This window comes from Henckelia pumila, chromosome 3 (genome assembly GCF_033568475.1).
Source record: "Henckelia pumila isolate YLH828 chromosome 3, ASM3356847v2, whole genome shotgun sequence".
In the NCBI taxonomy this organism is placed as follows: Eukaryota; Viridiplantae; Streptophyta; class Magnoliopsida; order Lamiales; family Gesneriaceae; genus Henckelia; species Henckelia pumila.
In genome coordinates, this window is record NC_133122.1 from 15,656,538 (window position 1) to 15,672,513 (window position 15,976).

At 35.4% G+C, this 15,976-nt stretch overlaps 2 protein-coding genes across 7 annotated transcripts; both read right to left on the minus strand.

The window, feature by feature from the left end:
• Positions 1 to 1,235: 1,235 nt before the first annotated feature.
• On the minus strand, positions 1,236 to 4,322 carry LOC140889094 (BTB/POZ domain-containing protein At3g05675). 5 transcript variants are annotated; one of them, XM_073296799.1, is made up of 4 exons: positions 4,251 to 4,322; positions 3,858 to 3,922; positions 3,066 to 3,126; positions 1,236 to 2,797 (listed from the first exon to the last, which is right to left on the minus strand). In XM_073296799.1, the coding sequence occupies exons 3-4, from the start codon at positions 3,075 to 3,077 to the stop codon at positions 1,490 to 1,492; spliced, it is 1,320 nt and encodes a 439-aa protein (XP_073152900.1). In that variant the 5' UTR covers positions 3,078 to 3,126; positions 3,858 to 3,922; positions 4,251 to 4,322; the 3' UTR covers positions 1,236 to 1,489. The 5 variants fall into 5 exon arrangements, with proteins under 5 accessions (XP_073152900.1, XP_073152902.1, XP_073152903.1 ...); XM_073296801.1 differs by lacking the exon at positions 4,251 to 4,322 and adding an exon at positions 4,175 to 4,248; XM_073296802.1 differs by having other exon boundaries at positions 3,066 to 3,922; positions 4,251 to 4,321.
• A 2,058-nt stretch (positions 4,323 to 6,380) lies between these two features.
• On the minus strand, positions 6,381 to 15,051 carry LOC140887233 (DExH-box ATP-dependent RNA helicase DExH1). Of its 2 annotated transcripts, XM_073294352.1 has the most exons (16): positions 14,727 to 15,051; positions 14,232 to 14,377; positions 13,574 to 13,673; positions 13,276 to 13,491; positions 13,107 to 13,202; positions 11,596 to 11,871; positions 11,100 to 11,303; positions 10,849 to 11,004; positions 10,205 to 10,297; positions 9,164 to 9,378; positions 8,391 to 8,550; positions 7,981 to 8,254; positions 7,698 to 7,890; positions 7,366 to 7,552; positions 6,832 to 7,200; positions 6,381 to 6,691 (listed from the first exon to the last, which is right to left on the minus strand). In XM_073294352.1, the coding sequence occupies exons 1-16, from the start codon at positions 14,895 to 14,897 to the stop codon at positions 6,557 to 6,559; spliced, it is 2,991 nt and encodes a 996-aa protein (XP_073150453.1). In that variant the 5' UTR covers positions 14,898 to 15,051; the 3' UTR covers positions 6,381 to 6,556. The 2 variants fall into 2 exon arrangements, with proteins under 2 accessions (XP_073150453.1, XP_073150451.1); XM_073294350.1 differs by lacking the exon at positions 14,727 to 15,051 and having other exon boundaries at positions 13,574 to 13,677; positions 14,232 to 14,359.
• Between the last annotated feature and the right edge of the window lie 925 nt (positions 15,052 to 15,976).

Consider the following 15,976-nt stretch of genomic DNA (forward strand, 5'->3'; position numbering starts at 1 on the left):
ATCATTTTCATGGCCTTCTCCGAGTTAGATGCGGAAAAAGTATGCAAATGAAACATAGTCCACAAGCATAAAACAAAATATCTTAGCTCAAATTCTTCTTGAAAATTGACAACTTGATCATATGATAATTGAAATAAATTAAATGGAAGTTAATATGTAGAATACATATAATAATACCGGTAGTCGAAATTATATAAAGAATGGTGACTGATTCATGTATAAATAGATAGATATCTTTGTTTAAACGTTCTTTTAATAATAACAAAAAAAAAATAACGGCATCTATCAGGTACAACAAAGAATTCGAAGTTTCAGTGACCTGATTTATATATAGAGCGAAAAGTTATATTTTTAACTTAAGAAATAATATTTTTTATGAGTCGGGTCGAAAAAGAGATTTACCTCATAAAATTAACGCGTGAGACGATCTCATAAGAGTTTGTGTGTCCTTATCAAATATAATCTTTCTAACTAGTACGTCAAATAGTAATGTATTAATCTATTTTCCGTAAAATAATGTTTTTTTCTTGCGTTGATTTATAAATATCTCAAAAGTACCTATTTCATCAATAGACACTCGAACTCGAGCTTATGCAGTCAATCTAGTCGAGCTCGAGCTTTCAAAATTTCCATTCGGTATGCTTGATTTTGGGTACTTGATTTGATTCAAGCCGAGATAGAATAACAAGATATCTGAACTCGATTTTGTTACGTCCCTATCCAATATAGACAAGCCATGATGGTTGATGTTTCGAACAATTAAAAAAATAACAAAAAATAAAAGAGAGGAAACATTAGTAAAGTCGATCATCAATGGCATGTTATGGACCACATCCGAGGGCTAATTAAGACCCTTATCCTTGAATTTGTTATGGTTTTATTTGTTGAAGATGATGTAAGTGACAAGGACATTGTCCTATAATTTTTCTTGAACAATTATTGTACTAGTATATGCTACCAGCCATTAGTTCACATTTTCTTATACTATGTCTATTTTATACAGTAAGAGTTGAATCTGATTCAGTCTGGTCTTCTACAATTATTTAATAGCCTTAAATTTCACATGTTTTTACATTATCTTTTACGACTATACACATGTATCAACATTGTTGAAGCTTTCATGACTTGCTATAGTAGTTAATAAATCAGTGAGATTTAAAACACGAAGAAGGAAAATTAGGGCAACCGCAAAACTGGTCCCACTCTTACACAAGTAAAGAAATTAAATCAATATTATATAATTGAATAAAACGGACATGAAAAAGGATTCCTACAGCACGGAATTCTCAGTAACAAATGTTGCTATCATGACACTCAAAATTAATTACAGAGAATGACATGTCTATATAAGTTTTAACTAATAATTCATATTTTCAAACTAAGCACTGGTTAATGCTCGAATCTTGTGCTGTACAATGGTATTCCACATTCTAACCATAAGTTGGACAAGAAAAGCTAACCGAAAAACGATTAAATGAAAGTGAAGAAATCATACTTGACTGGTACTCTGATGGCTTCCATCCAACAAAGCTAGTCTTCTCTTTGAAACTTTCGACCGGTAACACCACACTTCAAATGCCTCAGTCAAGTCTGGATACCGAATTTCCTTACTGTCTAACCATTCTCTCAAAATTTCAGCTTGGTCACCAGAGGGCAACGTTAAGATTATAGACACCAATGATGACTCCAAAGATTGCCAAATCTCGCAATCAAATTTCATCAGCAAATTATTGTCTTCGTCAAGAGAAAAAGAATCGGTCAAAGGCTTCATCAGCCTTATGTATGGAAGCCAGATTTTAACCATTTGAAGGCGTTCGAGGGGAGGCAAAACTACGGTTCCATACGCTATTGCTTCCAACACTTTAGCACTCACTTCGAGGACTTTCACCTTTATTCCATTTAATTCGTCTGTGGGACATGATTGCTCTGAAATTTTCACAATATTTGCCGATTTATCCACCCATATGCGTATAAATTCTCTAGAAATTTCCAATTTTGCAGCTATTTGAGAAGCCCATAATAAATCGGTTAAATATGACAGGAATAAGTCCATTTGTTTTGGTTCGAGAACTGATTCTTGGAAATCACATACCAAAGACTTGACAAGATCAACAAATCTTGATATAAGTCTGTTGACACACTGGCTAGCTTCTGATTTAATCACATCGTCAGCTGTTAATAAAGGTGCATCATCATCCTCGGTTAGCATGTACTCAAGCTGCTCCTGAGCTGAAGTTTTCAGATCATTCATCAAAGATGGGGGTGATGATGTGGCAAATCGAATAGCTGATAGAAAAATCTTCACTACAGCTAAAGGACTGACTGGCTGGAGACGAGCAAGTATTGGTTCTGCTTGTGACCCCATGCCTGGTATGATTTTTAGAATTTCTTCTTCCTCGGATTCCTCCCACGGAACAGCTTCCAAATAGCCCACACAGGTTGAAACAATTTGTGGGCAACCAAGCTTGACAGCCACACGAAGTGTGCCAAGTGCATTTTTTACGCCACACAAGTCTGTTACCAACATATCTGAAGTGATATAGAAGAGTCGGAGAACGGTTATGTGATCATCAAAGTCACATTCTTCACAATGAACCTCAACACAATTACGTGAGTCAAGAATCTGGCACGTTGGCCAATAATCAGATAGCCGATCAGCAAAATACTTGCTTTTGCTAATGAGAATATGTGAATGAGAGTAAATCCAATCATCTCGTCCATCTTGTGTTCTTATTCTTACGACAACGTCACTGGTGGATCTGTCACCGATCTTGATTGGAGTTTTCGATTCATTATCCTTAGATGATGTAAAAAAAATACCACAGAAATAGTGTCAAAATTATCCAATAATGCACGTTCAAGGACAGGCAGAGGACATAGTGTTAACAAGTCCACAAATGACGTCTACTGATAAAAAAAACCTAGACAAGTTAAAAAAATGATAAAAAATCTGTTGCTTTACCAACTAAATAAAAGTGATGTTCATCAGAGCAGTTCATATTTTCCAGTCATGTAAACCATAATCGTTCATGGTAAAAAAAAAAAAACAGAATAAGAAAACTCACAGCTAGTTCCATCAACCACTTGTACAGCGATAGCTACTATAACTTTTTAGTATCGTAGCACCTGAAGAAGCAGGAGAAAGAATCAGCGCGTAAAAATATCACCGATTGGTGTATATGTATAAACAATGTAATTTGCATAGTGTAGATTAAATGCAGGAATGGATCCTAAGGTTCTAAAACCAGCCCGTTCACAAAAAAATAAGAAGTAATAACTCTCTTTTGGTTCAACGAAACAGGAAGTTGCACCAAACGAATGCCTCATAGTCCAGAATTGTTGGCACCACCCAAAAGCATGCCGAAAGAAAGAAAAAACGGATATCAGTCATTCAAGGACTGATTAATGATGGCCGGCTCAGATTCAGAAAAACACGTTCTTCTTTCCTCTTTTTCAGTCCATTGACTTTATTTTATAAATGAGGCATGTTGAGTTAATGATGTCACATGGTAGACATATATAATCTTTATATGATATGTGAGGTATTTCAAAATTTTCAAATGCACTGTATGCTACGGAAAGAATGTAGGCTATGCAACATCGCACTAATCGTGAAATGATACTTCTCGAAATGCTGAACTAGCAAGCCTAAAACAAAGAGAAGTGAAAATACTGTAAGAATGGTCGAAAAGTCCATGATTTGGGAAAAATATCAATTTTCTAGCAGCATACCACACCCAAAACCATGAGTCCGTGCTTACTAAGAAAGATAAACGAGTGCATCAGCTTGCTCGTGAGAAGTTAAGTGAATAAACAATAAAAACGAAGCAGAAATGCAGAATACACAAAAACTTAACCAATTGATGCGAATGGCACAGGTGAAAGTGAAACCCATCTTCCGAAAACGCATAGCCTCTCTTTTCTGAAAAATCACTTTCCAAATCAGACACGCCTAAAGAGTTAAAAAGTTCATACGTATGCGAACGGGAAATCATAAATCAAGAAACTGAAAATTCAACAGCCCCAGAAACTAAAAATAACAAAAAAAAAAACAGTGGAACCAAGACGAACAAGTAATTATAAAGCTGAAATCGATTTTTAAAAAAACTTTCAAGTTTCCGCATTTTTTTCTCAGCAACGGAAAGCATGTAAGCAACAGATTCAACAACTATACCTCAACAAGAGATTAGATTATAGATATAATATATTAAGTAGAAAACAACGATAGAGATTGAATTGGGAAGGCAAACCTCCAATTTTTAATTTCCGCAGCAGAATTTCTTCTGATTACCATTATTAGGTCACAAAGCTTCAAATTTCCCAAATCAGAAAGGAGAGATCGTCAGCGGAAAATTAGTTAAGCCCATGTCAGTTGTAGAAAGTGGCCCGATTAAGTTTTGGGCCAAAACAATTGTGGCCCAAAAAAAAGTGCCCCTTGGAGATTGCAGAACAGATAGATGATAGATCCCATTCATCAAAATAATACAATATATTTATTGTATATCGACATTTATAAAAATTATATCGAGATTTTGTATTGAATTTTTTATAACGAAATTTTTATATTGAATTTTTTGTATGGTAAGAATTGTCTTAGCATAGCATGACTTCTTTAATTATTAGAACATTTCCTAACCAACAAATTTTGATTTCTCTTTTCTTTCTCAATCTTTTTTTTTTACCCTTACAAATTATTAACATCCTTTTTTATGTAGTGTAATAATTTAATTGTTCAATGAAATTGAATACCTTATTTTCATGTTCTAAGAGTCATAATTTGTTTTCCTAATGAATTTATATATGGAATTTCAAGTCTTATTAGTAATGATTTAATGAAGGGAGCATGGTAACATGATGAACCAAAATATTACTACAATGAAATATAAGTCAAATCTCGTGTTATAGTTCACATGGACACAAAAATTTTACATAAAGAGAACACCATTACTCTCTATATATTCATTCCATTGATATCCTTTTGATATATTTTTTTTAAAATTTGTATTTTGATTGGATAGATTTGAGATGCTGAATTTAAAAATTTATTGATTTCAATTTTTTATTTTATTTTTTTGGATAGATAAAATTGAAGTGGATTTCAAATTTATTCTATATCAAGTCACTCAGTTTTTTTTAATGACGTCGAACGTGTTTTCGTTATCTTTTTCAGTGTGCATTGAATAAACCTTCACACCTACGCAATAACCTGCAAAGTGCGCTAGCATTAAGTCACTTAGTTTTGATTGTAGTTATGACGGATTTCAAATATATCTAAGATGATTGACATTTGAAATTCATTCATCAAATACTTTTCCAAATAAAGCTTTCTCCCAAATAAAATTCGATCAGTCCAAAAACAACAACTTTAAATAATCTTTATATGAGAATTTATTACTTATAAAAGATAAAGAGTACATATGATTCAATGCTTATGATTATGAACTACAACTTTAATCTTGACCGTCAAGACGATGAAACACACGGTACTCTCGTAGTGTTTGTTCTTGACAACAATGTGAAGGGCATATCTAGGAAATTGGATGGCGGAATTTAATTATAACTTTTTTTTTGAAATATAATTTAATTATAATTAGAATAGAAGAGTGAAGTAACATCGACATTCATCCAATTTCAACTTTATCCACAAACATGTACACTTTTAAATCGAATATCAACTGCACTTTTTTGGAAATATATAAATTTGATTTTTTTAAATATATTAAATATTTAAATCCAATTATTTCTCCTTTAAGTTCATGGAGAGATATTATGCAGTATGCTTTTTATATGTACACTACAAAGATTTGTAGAGTCATTAGATTTTTGTTTGCAATCAAATAGCTTAGACTATTGGATTGCACTTTATCTTGCAAACCACACCAAGTGAAAAAGCCAAGATGTCGACAAATGCAAGAAAGATATCTAGTCGAGTTACCGAACTACTTGAACTAGAGTTAATTTTCAGATTATTACTTAAATTGATATTCAATGCTTAACTCTCTCATAAAATTTCACGTTTTTCACAACATAGTAAAGACTAAAGAAGAACAACATTGTAAAGACTAGAGATTATAGTTAAATGATTGTAATGTCCATTCGCAAACTCACACGACTAATTTTATCATAGAGTTACCCCTGAACATGCCTAATATATAAACACACAAAACTTCTGTTAGACAATTTCACGAGTAAATTTTCGTAGACGAATCTTTTATTTGGATCACACATGAAAAAATATTATTTTTATGTCAAGAAAAATATTACTTTTTATTGTAAATATGGACAATGTTGACACGTTTCATGGATAACGATATATGATTGTCTTACAAAAGATCTACTCATATATATAAATATGATAAAAAAAAATGTTTCCTTAAATTGAATGTAAAATGGAAGGAAGAAATGCAAATGCCCGGGTTAAACTACTTCCTGTGATATTTGTCTTGTAAATTAAGCGTGTACGTATATCACTCAAAGTTGCGTATCCACGACCATTCTCGTTGAGATTAATCATATACTAGCAATCAGAAGTGAAAAGACTGACATAAAAATCAATTCATCTGTACCGCACATTTTGACTATGTAATAACTCGACTACAGCCGCAACTACGCCCTTTCCCTCGACTACAATGTCAAAACCAGGCTCATCGATCTTCCTTCTTAGAAGTTTGTCAAGCTCACCACGCAGTTTCTGTCATTTCAAAACCATGTAAATAACTCATCAACCTTTTCGTCGCATTACTTTATTTTACAAAGTGATTCTACAAGTTTGGTTTTAGTTGCATTAAATGTGGAACAAACACAGAGAGGATTGTTTGCAAGAAAATGTACCCGTATCAAGTCTAACACAGTCTCCGATGCAGAAAAGTGAAGATATCCGCCAAGCATTTCAATGCCATCTCCACTATTGCTCGCATTGAGGTTCCCACCGAACATCAGTAGAGCATAATCAGATATGTTAGTAGAGTCTCGAATGTATATACTGCTGGTTTTAACCTTTTCGCTGTAAACCATGTACGGAAGAGGGAAAAGGTGAACGCCAGCGTTGACCGAACCTGGATGGATGTCCACTTTCCCAACTTCTTTTGTGTACAACGCTGTTCGCTTTCCTCTTCTTTTGCACTGCACCACATTTGGGTAGAGTCCAGCACAGAGCACCGCGCATACCATCTCCATGTCATCACCGTATTGGTTATATGCCTGCGGAGCCAGATAACAGTCTCAAGAATCACACAAGCAAATGAGTAGAGAATTTACATTTCCCAAGGAATAATTCAAGAACATTTTTGTTTATATTATCCACAATTTGGTTCGATATTGTGGATTTCCAAGTGTGAACAACTTTTAAAGTTGTGACATACTTACTTTGGCACCACGGGATTTATCTACAAAACCAATGTCAGAGAGTAAATCCAGAAACTGATAACTCATATCCTCCATCATTTGCATAGTTATTGGTGATAAAAAATTATCCCAACAAAATGATTTTTCCATCCTGTTGCATTTAGCATCTTTCCATCCTTCAAATGCCTTAAGAAGTGCAATGTGATCACTGTTAAGAGAAAATAACATTTCCACGCAAGTGGAGATTATGATCAATGATGTGAATGCATTTCCTCAAAGTAGGTATCAAGAACAATGTTTTTGGCATGCCATCAGATGAAAGTAGACAGGGAAGGGAAGTCTATTGGCCTAACCTACAAGAATTGCCAGCAAAGGATCTCTTAGCATCAGTAGCTTCCTCTCTCCTATTTATTGGAAAGACAAATGGGTTGCGATCCGAAAGAGCAGCAGCTATTGTTAATGCAGGATTGAGGCACTGAAAGACGGATCCCATAAGAAGCATTTTTCCGATATTTGGGTCTAGAGGCAAAGTGCTGAGATGCCGTCCTGTTAAGTGATAATTGTGTTTACTAACTTTGTAGAATAAATTTTACTCCACATTCTCAAGGACAAAATATGTACAGAACCATCGCTCACCGAGCGGTGTAAGCTCTTCTCTATCATTTAGGGCGCCAATAGTTTTGAGAAGTTCAATGGCATTTTCCACGGAGAGAGCATCAGGTGGCTGAAGTGCCTTGGACAAAAAAGTATTGATTGCTCCAAGCTGCAATCTCTTGATACGTAGGCATAACTCTTGCAGAGGTGTTCGAAGCATTTCAGGCAGTTGATACTGGGGCATAGCATCGTGGATCATTTTAGGATATAACCTATAGCAAACTCCAGGTTGTACACGACCCGCACGGCCACGTCTCTTCAATTACCCAGAATAAGACATAATACCAAATACATAATCAGATAACCAACTGCAATTCTAGTAATAAAGACTAGTCACCTGGCCACATAGGATGCACAAACATATAAAATAGGTCTTTTATATATTAATTTACCTGGTGCGCTGATGCCTTAGATATCCATGAAGGCAAAAGACAAGCCAACTTATTTAGAGCATCGTAGCTAGTCTCTTTTGCCTTTCCACAGTCAACAACATACACAACATCATCTATGGTTATACTACTCTCAGCAATGTTGGTAGATAAAATTATCTTTCTGTAAAACATAAGCAAAGGAATATAAATCAAAAGGTTGCATTTTAAAGATGGATGTGGTTTAAGGTAAATAAAATAAAATTGCTAATTACAGATGCATGGGTGACTTAAAAAATATAGACATGGATTCAAATACTCAGAAGAATCAAGGTAGCTAAAGCTGCAAGGTCATACTAAAAGTACAGACATGATTTCGACTATTCAGAAATGTTATTTGCTGGGATGAACCAACAGTATATTGACCATTACGAAGACCAGCAATCAGCTAATCGAAAACAAAGAGGACATATTTACCAAGTAATCAATTGTAATAGCGTGCATTCACGATGACAAGAAAAATAGGAGGATGGAAAATTTGAAACATTGGCAGTATAATAATTTCACGAACCATGTAAATATGTTTCCACCAGAAAGTTAAAAAGAAAAACAAGAAGATGGAGCACTGCATATAGATGAAAACGAGCCTTGTAATTTAGCCGAAAAGAAATCAGATACAACTTATTTTGTTAACCATGCCGTAGGAAATGAAGAGTTGACTTTGCCATTCGCACATCTTTCTGGATAAAACAGAAAATAAGAACATCTGGAATATACAAATTACACATTTTTCTCACCTAACATTAGGCGGGGGGCAATCGAAAATTTCCCGCTGATTGATAGTAGGCATTGAACCATGAAGAGGAAGTAGCAAAAACTTATTTCGATCTCCAAGAAAATTGCTTGTTTTGACTTTATCAAGGAGATTTGAAATTTCGTCCCAACCACTAAGGAAAACAAGAATGGCTCCGTCACCTTCATTGCGACAAATGTGTTCAATAGTTGCTTTCACCTAAAAATATAGATAAAATTAGTTTTCTGCGAGCCTGTTTGACATGGAACTTAATCTGAAAAACATGTAGCCAAACAATATATTTTGAGAACACTGCCAAGCGCCCACCAAATTCAGAAAAAAAAACCTCCAACGTGATGCATTATGAACCAAACACCAATAATCGAGAGAATGACAAAAATGGGTTTGAAACAGAAACAAGGTCACATATCACAAAATAGACAATAATATGACAACAAATTCAGAGTCAATCCAACAAAAGCATAATGAGTCGTACGTCAAATGAATTAATTTATGGAGGCCAAATTCAAAAGTGAATGCGAACGCATAAATGGGCCTAAATAAATATTAAAAAAGACCCACAAGCTACAACATTGAAAAATTTTAACCATGCCAAGATAAAAAGGGTGGCATGCATTATTGAAAAAGAACGGAGTATAGCTACCTATGTCAAAACCAACACGTGGTGATATTTTTCTATCCATAATTTCGAACAATACGTTTCTTGAGCAAGGGAAATATGTATTGTTGAACAAAAATAGAATATAGATGCTCATGTCAAAATTAAACAGTGTCCAAACCAGCATATATGTGAAAACCGGGATGTGGTGATATTTTAAGGAGGTTTCATAATTTTTGAAATACTTTTTCTTGGATTCCGAAATATTGTCTGGAACCGTGATCAGAGCAATGCTTCTGCATTATTTATTAACCGAAACAAAGAGCAAAATAATCAAAAGAAAAATACTAAAATTACATACAGCCTGAATTGAATCTATTGTAGTGACGTCTTTAATTTTAACCATGAAACTGAAAGGATACATACGAGATCTAAATCCAGCTGAGAACCAGACCACGCTGCAAGAGATTTCCTGGTGCTTGTGCTGTATCCTTTGTAGTTGGAATCGATGTCCACGTCCTGAAGAGAGAGGATGTGATGAGTATGAGGTAGGATTTAAAAACTGCACATTACATTGAAATGCGACGCAATAATGGATAGCTATACAGTCACATGCAATGTTACAGCGAATTGGGTGTAACATTGGCACACACATTTTCAGCATTGGACACGTGTAATTCCAAGTTACATGATAGGAAGGCGTAAAAAGAAGTACTCGGATAGACCAATGAAAATCACATTTTACTAAATTTAAGGATATGCTAGATAAAATCAATGATGGAACAAGAATTAATAACACAGCATATCAAGTAATTCACGCAAAAATACTCTTCTCATTATTCCAGAAATGGCACCCTTTACAGCTTTACTCTTGTAGCTTTAGGTTGCAGAGATGAAGGATGAAGATTCATTCTATTTTTTACATGTAAGAAAAGATCACCAGATGGTTGAAGGTGATTTCTCAAGGTTTAACCAAGAATGGTAATTATTAAACAAGACCGTACGAGAGTAGTCATGCAACAAACACAACAAAAAAATAATTAAACAAGACTAAGCATGATAAAGCAAACCTCAAATAATTCTGTCAAAGGATCCTTTTTAGAGCCTTGTGACTCCCGATTTCTTCTTGAATTTCCTGGAAAATTGTCGAGCTCTGTTTTGATACAGTAGCATGTTTTCTCCAACACATCTTCTAAATAAAACTCTGTCACAGGAAAGGTCAACCCCTTCAAAAGAATCATTCATGGAAACTGTATGAGAGATAAAACATCCTCAAGAAAACATTGAGACGTGCCGAGAGGAATTATATTTTATGCCATACAGGGATATGAATTGTGGGTGCATTTCCAAAGTATCCGGAAAATAAGTCGGCATTGATGGTGGCACTCATCAAGATAACACGGAGGTCAGAACGACGAGGAAGAACATCACGCAATATTATTAACAAGAAGTCCTCATTCATGCCTCTTTCATGAATTTCGTCCACCAGCAAATGAGTAATTCCTGTTAAAGTAGGGTCCTCGACCTGTCATCCAGAAAAAAAGATGAAATCATATTCCTGATTTTCACAAGAAAAATAAAATATCTGGTGTAGCTTGCACAAGACAGTTTCTAATCTTGACAAGAAAAACATCATTTTGAAAATTAGTCATTTTGTAAGGCATCTGAATCCAACTAAGATTTCATTCACTGAGATGCCAAAATATGAAATTGCACTTATTGTCAAAAAGGCAACCCAATATTTGAATGATTATTTCCAATATTTTCGTAAACAAACTAGAAGCATCAACAAGAAACACCAAAGAAAATCACAATACCAGCCGCCGAAGTAATACTCCAGTGGTGCAAAATAGCAATCTTGTTTCATCAGAACGCTTTGATTCAAGACGAATTTGATAACCTACAGTTTCACCAAGCTTTTCTCCCCTTTCCGATGATACTCGTGCTGCAACTGATATTGCAGATATTCTACGAGGTTGAGTGCATATTATGCAACAATTACCACCGCGTAGAGATGATATTTCCTCTTCCAGGATAAACTGAGGAAGCTGGGTGGTTTTCCCACATCCAGTCTCTCCTGAAACTACCAGCACCTATGTTCAAAATAAAACAAATGAAAAGTTGGCTGTTTGCTGCATAATTTTTAAAATTTGAACCACCAGAGTCTACTAATGAAAATTGCCATAAAAATATAAACAATAAAAAAGCCATTTGTTAATGCTGTTGATAAGGTAGATCAAGATCAGAAGTCGTCCATCATCTCAAAAACCAAATTTAAGAGTATTGTAATAATGATAACAAAAAACCAAAAAAAATTGTTTGCTTGATAATCCACAAAAGAAAATTTCTCTAGAAGAAGAGGAGGTAGGAATCAAGAAAACTCCACTTTGGCAGGCTTGCTCCTGATTAACTGTTGGACCCTTTGCCCACTTAGAAGTGGATTCAAACCGCTCCAAGAAAGTCTTTCACCATGTTCAATCCTAAAGATTGAAGATAGAAGCCTGCTCTTGTGGCATTCCCATCGGAAGTTCTTTATTAACCCAACCCTTAGAATTTAGCCTCACGTCAGGATACCAAGCACCCATATTAATCAGTTATCTACAAGGTAGCTCTTGGCATTGCGACCCCTTAGGCGTTATAATAGAGGAATAACAAATCATCATCAATTTCAATCCAACCCAAACCATTCTACATCCATAGATTTGAAGTGACGTTTGTGACCCCTAAAAATGAGCTATTCACCAATCCCTCTTGAACAAATTTTTGACTTTCAAGCTGCACCAACGTTTGATATATTCAGTTCTGATGCTACTGTTTGCATTGCTCAATCCCTCTAGAATAGTTTTTGACTTTCAAGTTTCACCAGCATAAGATATATTGGGTCCTACTACTACTATTTGCAAAAGCTCATCCAAGAAGAAACTTCATCTCCCATCTATCCAGGCTACTATTTGCATGACTCACCCAGAATAACTCTCCCCTCTCCCAACTATACATGCCTACCCAAGCAATTTATTTTTTAAAAAAATTTAAATAAGTTGTAAAGCTATTATCTTCACACTAATCCACCCTAGAAATAACAATCACAAAAAATCTACCAATGCTGCAATCTCATGCAGCTAAGTGCAGTACAACCTCTTCAACCAGCAATCTTTTTCTAAAACACCACTGCCATCATAATTCACTCCTTGTAACCTTTTGGTACATGATTGTGGGGAGATGACTGCATGGTTTCACTTATATAATTCCTCACCCCCTTCCCGCGTATAAATGCCGAGAAATGCTATGCTAAGAAGATATGAAGGATGATGGCAAAAGAAAATTGTACCTGTGCTGCCGCAACAGCTTTCAAGAATTCTGATTTCATTTTGAATGCTGGTAGCTTTTCTCTAAAGGCTAACATTGCCTTCACAATATCACGTTCCTGAAAGTCAATCAATCAGGATTCACATTATTAAGAAGGCAAACCTATAAAATTCAATGCATCATGTGTATACCCTCATCTTTTCCTGTTTCTGTTTTAGTTGTATATTAAGTTCATTCAAGCCAGTCTCAATCTCCAACATGGGTGCTTGTCCCCCAATTTCAACTGTTTTGGATAGTACAGTGGCAGTATCAGCAGACGTAGAAGCATTAATTCCCACAGATGTAGTCCCTTTAGAAGTATTCAATAAATTTCCAACTCTTGTCTCAGTCTCCATGGACATATTGATCTGAAATGATAGATTCCATAAGTAACACAATCAAACTACACGCTGAAATTGTTTCCTCCAATGGCAAGTTGGCAACACATACCTCTTTCTTGTTGGAGCCATGCCGTTCATCAAGATCTGCACGATAATTTGGCAATGGTACTTTGCTCACAACAAGTGCCTTCCCTTTACCATACACACAACTTCCTTTCCACAAAATAAGACCATAGTGTTATGCAGAGTTAAATATCACTACTTTCTATACAATGAAATGAAAAAAAAAAATCCTCAAAGAACAAAGGAACATGAATGAGGAATAAAGTAACAGAGTCATCAGTCATATGATGCATGTCCACAAAAAATCAACCACCATATAACACTGTTAATGATTTCCTAGTAAGAGAAAGATCATGCCGTAGACAAAAGTTTGGCCACAAAAAAGGTTCATAAAAAAGATGACATTTGTCACCTCTAAGAAATAGCGCAATAAATAACCTGAAGTTACTATGAAGATCGTATAATTCACTTTAAAATACATTATCATTAAAATATATAATCTAAATTTAAATATGCTTACACATGCACGCGTAAATTTCCGCGGATTTTAAGGAGTTGAATCCTAATCCGACTCGAGCCGATTGGATAATCAAAATTTTAAAAGGGATCTTTCTGAAGCACATAACAACGAAAGTAGATGGATAAAAAACGTAATTTTCATCAAAACAATCATGAGACCACTTTTCTTTGACAAAACAACTTACAAGTAAAAACCTAATTGATAAGCCATATCACCCAGGATTTGCTGATCATCTCTACTGAAGTTCCTCCTAATTACCATCTCTTGCTCTCCTCCCTTCTTCATCTGTTCCAACTTTCCCCACCATTCATTCTGGTCCATCACCTCCATCTAGAGGCACGTAAAGACAAACATCATCTAAACTTAAGCCAAATGATGATAGAATAAATTCCAACTGACATACAAGATATTTTAATAGAACGGGTAAAGGAAATTCATTTTGTGGTTTCAGAGATAAAGATCACCAAGTCCTGATCGAAGATTACTTCTTTGCTTTAGAAAGAAATGATGCAATTGCAATTCAAGAGTCAAAACTAAAACCTTGATGCATCAAAATACAATCAGCTGTTATTTACTTCTAGTTAGCCCTCTAAACCAGATCTTCGGATTAAAAGCATTCAACCATTCTCGAAGCCATATATCCACAACTCCACATCGAGTAAAAAAACTGAAAGAATACCTCCTCCGCTTTCTGACGGAGACGCTCAGCTCTCCAGGCAGGGTCCCACCATCGCTGCTCCCCACCACCTCCGCGACCCACACCTCTGCCGCCGCTTCCGCCACCTCTCCGTCCAGCACGGCCTCCACTGCCGCCACGACGGCCTCCTTGGAAGTTTGGACGGTGAGACATGGCAGCTAAAGTTGAGATCCGAGTAATATTTGCTTCCAAAAAGTTCCGGCAACCAATCACTTTCGCCGAGACGGGAAATGAGAGAGGGCTACGTATCTGAAGAAGGCATAAAGCACAGCAACCGCCCAGGGAGTTGGGAAGAAGACGGGGCGACATTAATTAGCTGCAATGGCCCACTACGCGCAGCAATTTTATTGAGCCCGCTCAATAGTTGGTTGACCCATTAATGTTGGGCCTATATACCGCCGACGAACGCAATGCCCGGTTTTGGGCCTCTCACAATGTTTGGGCCTTAGGTGTTTTGACCCGTCAAGAATGGAATAGCGAAGAAGAAGGAGAGATATTAATGAGCATCAATGGCCCACCACGCGCAACATATTTATTGAGCCCGATCAATAGTTGGGCTTTAAGGTTAAGTGAGATGATATCTTGCATTGCCTCAATAGGGATATAAATCGTGTCTCGCCTCGTTAAAAGCTCGTTCGGGCTCGTTTAATAAGGCTCGTTAAGGCAAACGAACCAAACTCGAGCTTTACAATATTCGGCTCGTTAGCTCGTGAACATGCTCGTTAACAGGCTGTTAACAAGCTCGTAAGTCATCTTTTAGACGAAAAAATAATAGTATTGATATTTAATTTATAAATTTACACTTTACTTATGAAAAATATTGAAAAATCTATAAAAATTAATTTAATAGAATAAAATTACAAATTTTAATAATAATATTATATTTTTTTCAAATATATAATTTAGTTTTTAATTAATTTAATGAATATTTAAATTTATATTTTAAATATATTAAGCTCGTTTAGGCTCTATAAAAGCTCGAATAAGCTCGTGAGCCATGAATATATTCGTCAAATAAGCTCGGGCTCGGCTCGTTTATAAATGAACCAAGCTTGAACATTCAAAAGCTCGGCTCGTCTCGTTTACATCCCTACCTCAATACACATTTAAAGATTGAAATTTATCAATATATGTGATTCTACTATTTTTCACTTGACCGCACAAATATTGATAAATCTTCACTCTTAAATACATCTTTAGGGTAATGTCTATAAAAGTAGGATGAAATTATC

Excerpts from the sequence above, each read along its gene's own strand:
- LOC140887233 (XM_073294352.1), bottom strand. The coding sequence starts at position 14,897 with ATGTCTCACCGTCCAAACTTCCAAGGAGGCCGTCGTGGCGGCAGTGGA. Across the intron at positions 13,203-13,275 it reads AGAAACAGGAAAAGATGAGG|GAACGTGATATTGTGAAGGC; the intron begins GTATACACATGA and ends ATTGACTTTCAG. Across the intron at positions 7,553-7,697 it reads TTTGCTGGCAATTCTTGTAG|TGATCACATTGCACTTCTTA; the intron begins GTTAGGCCAATA and ends TTCTCTTAACAG.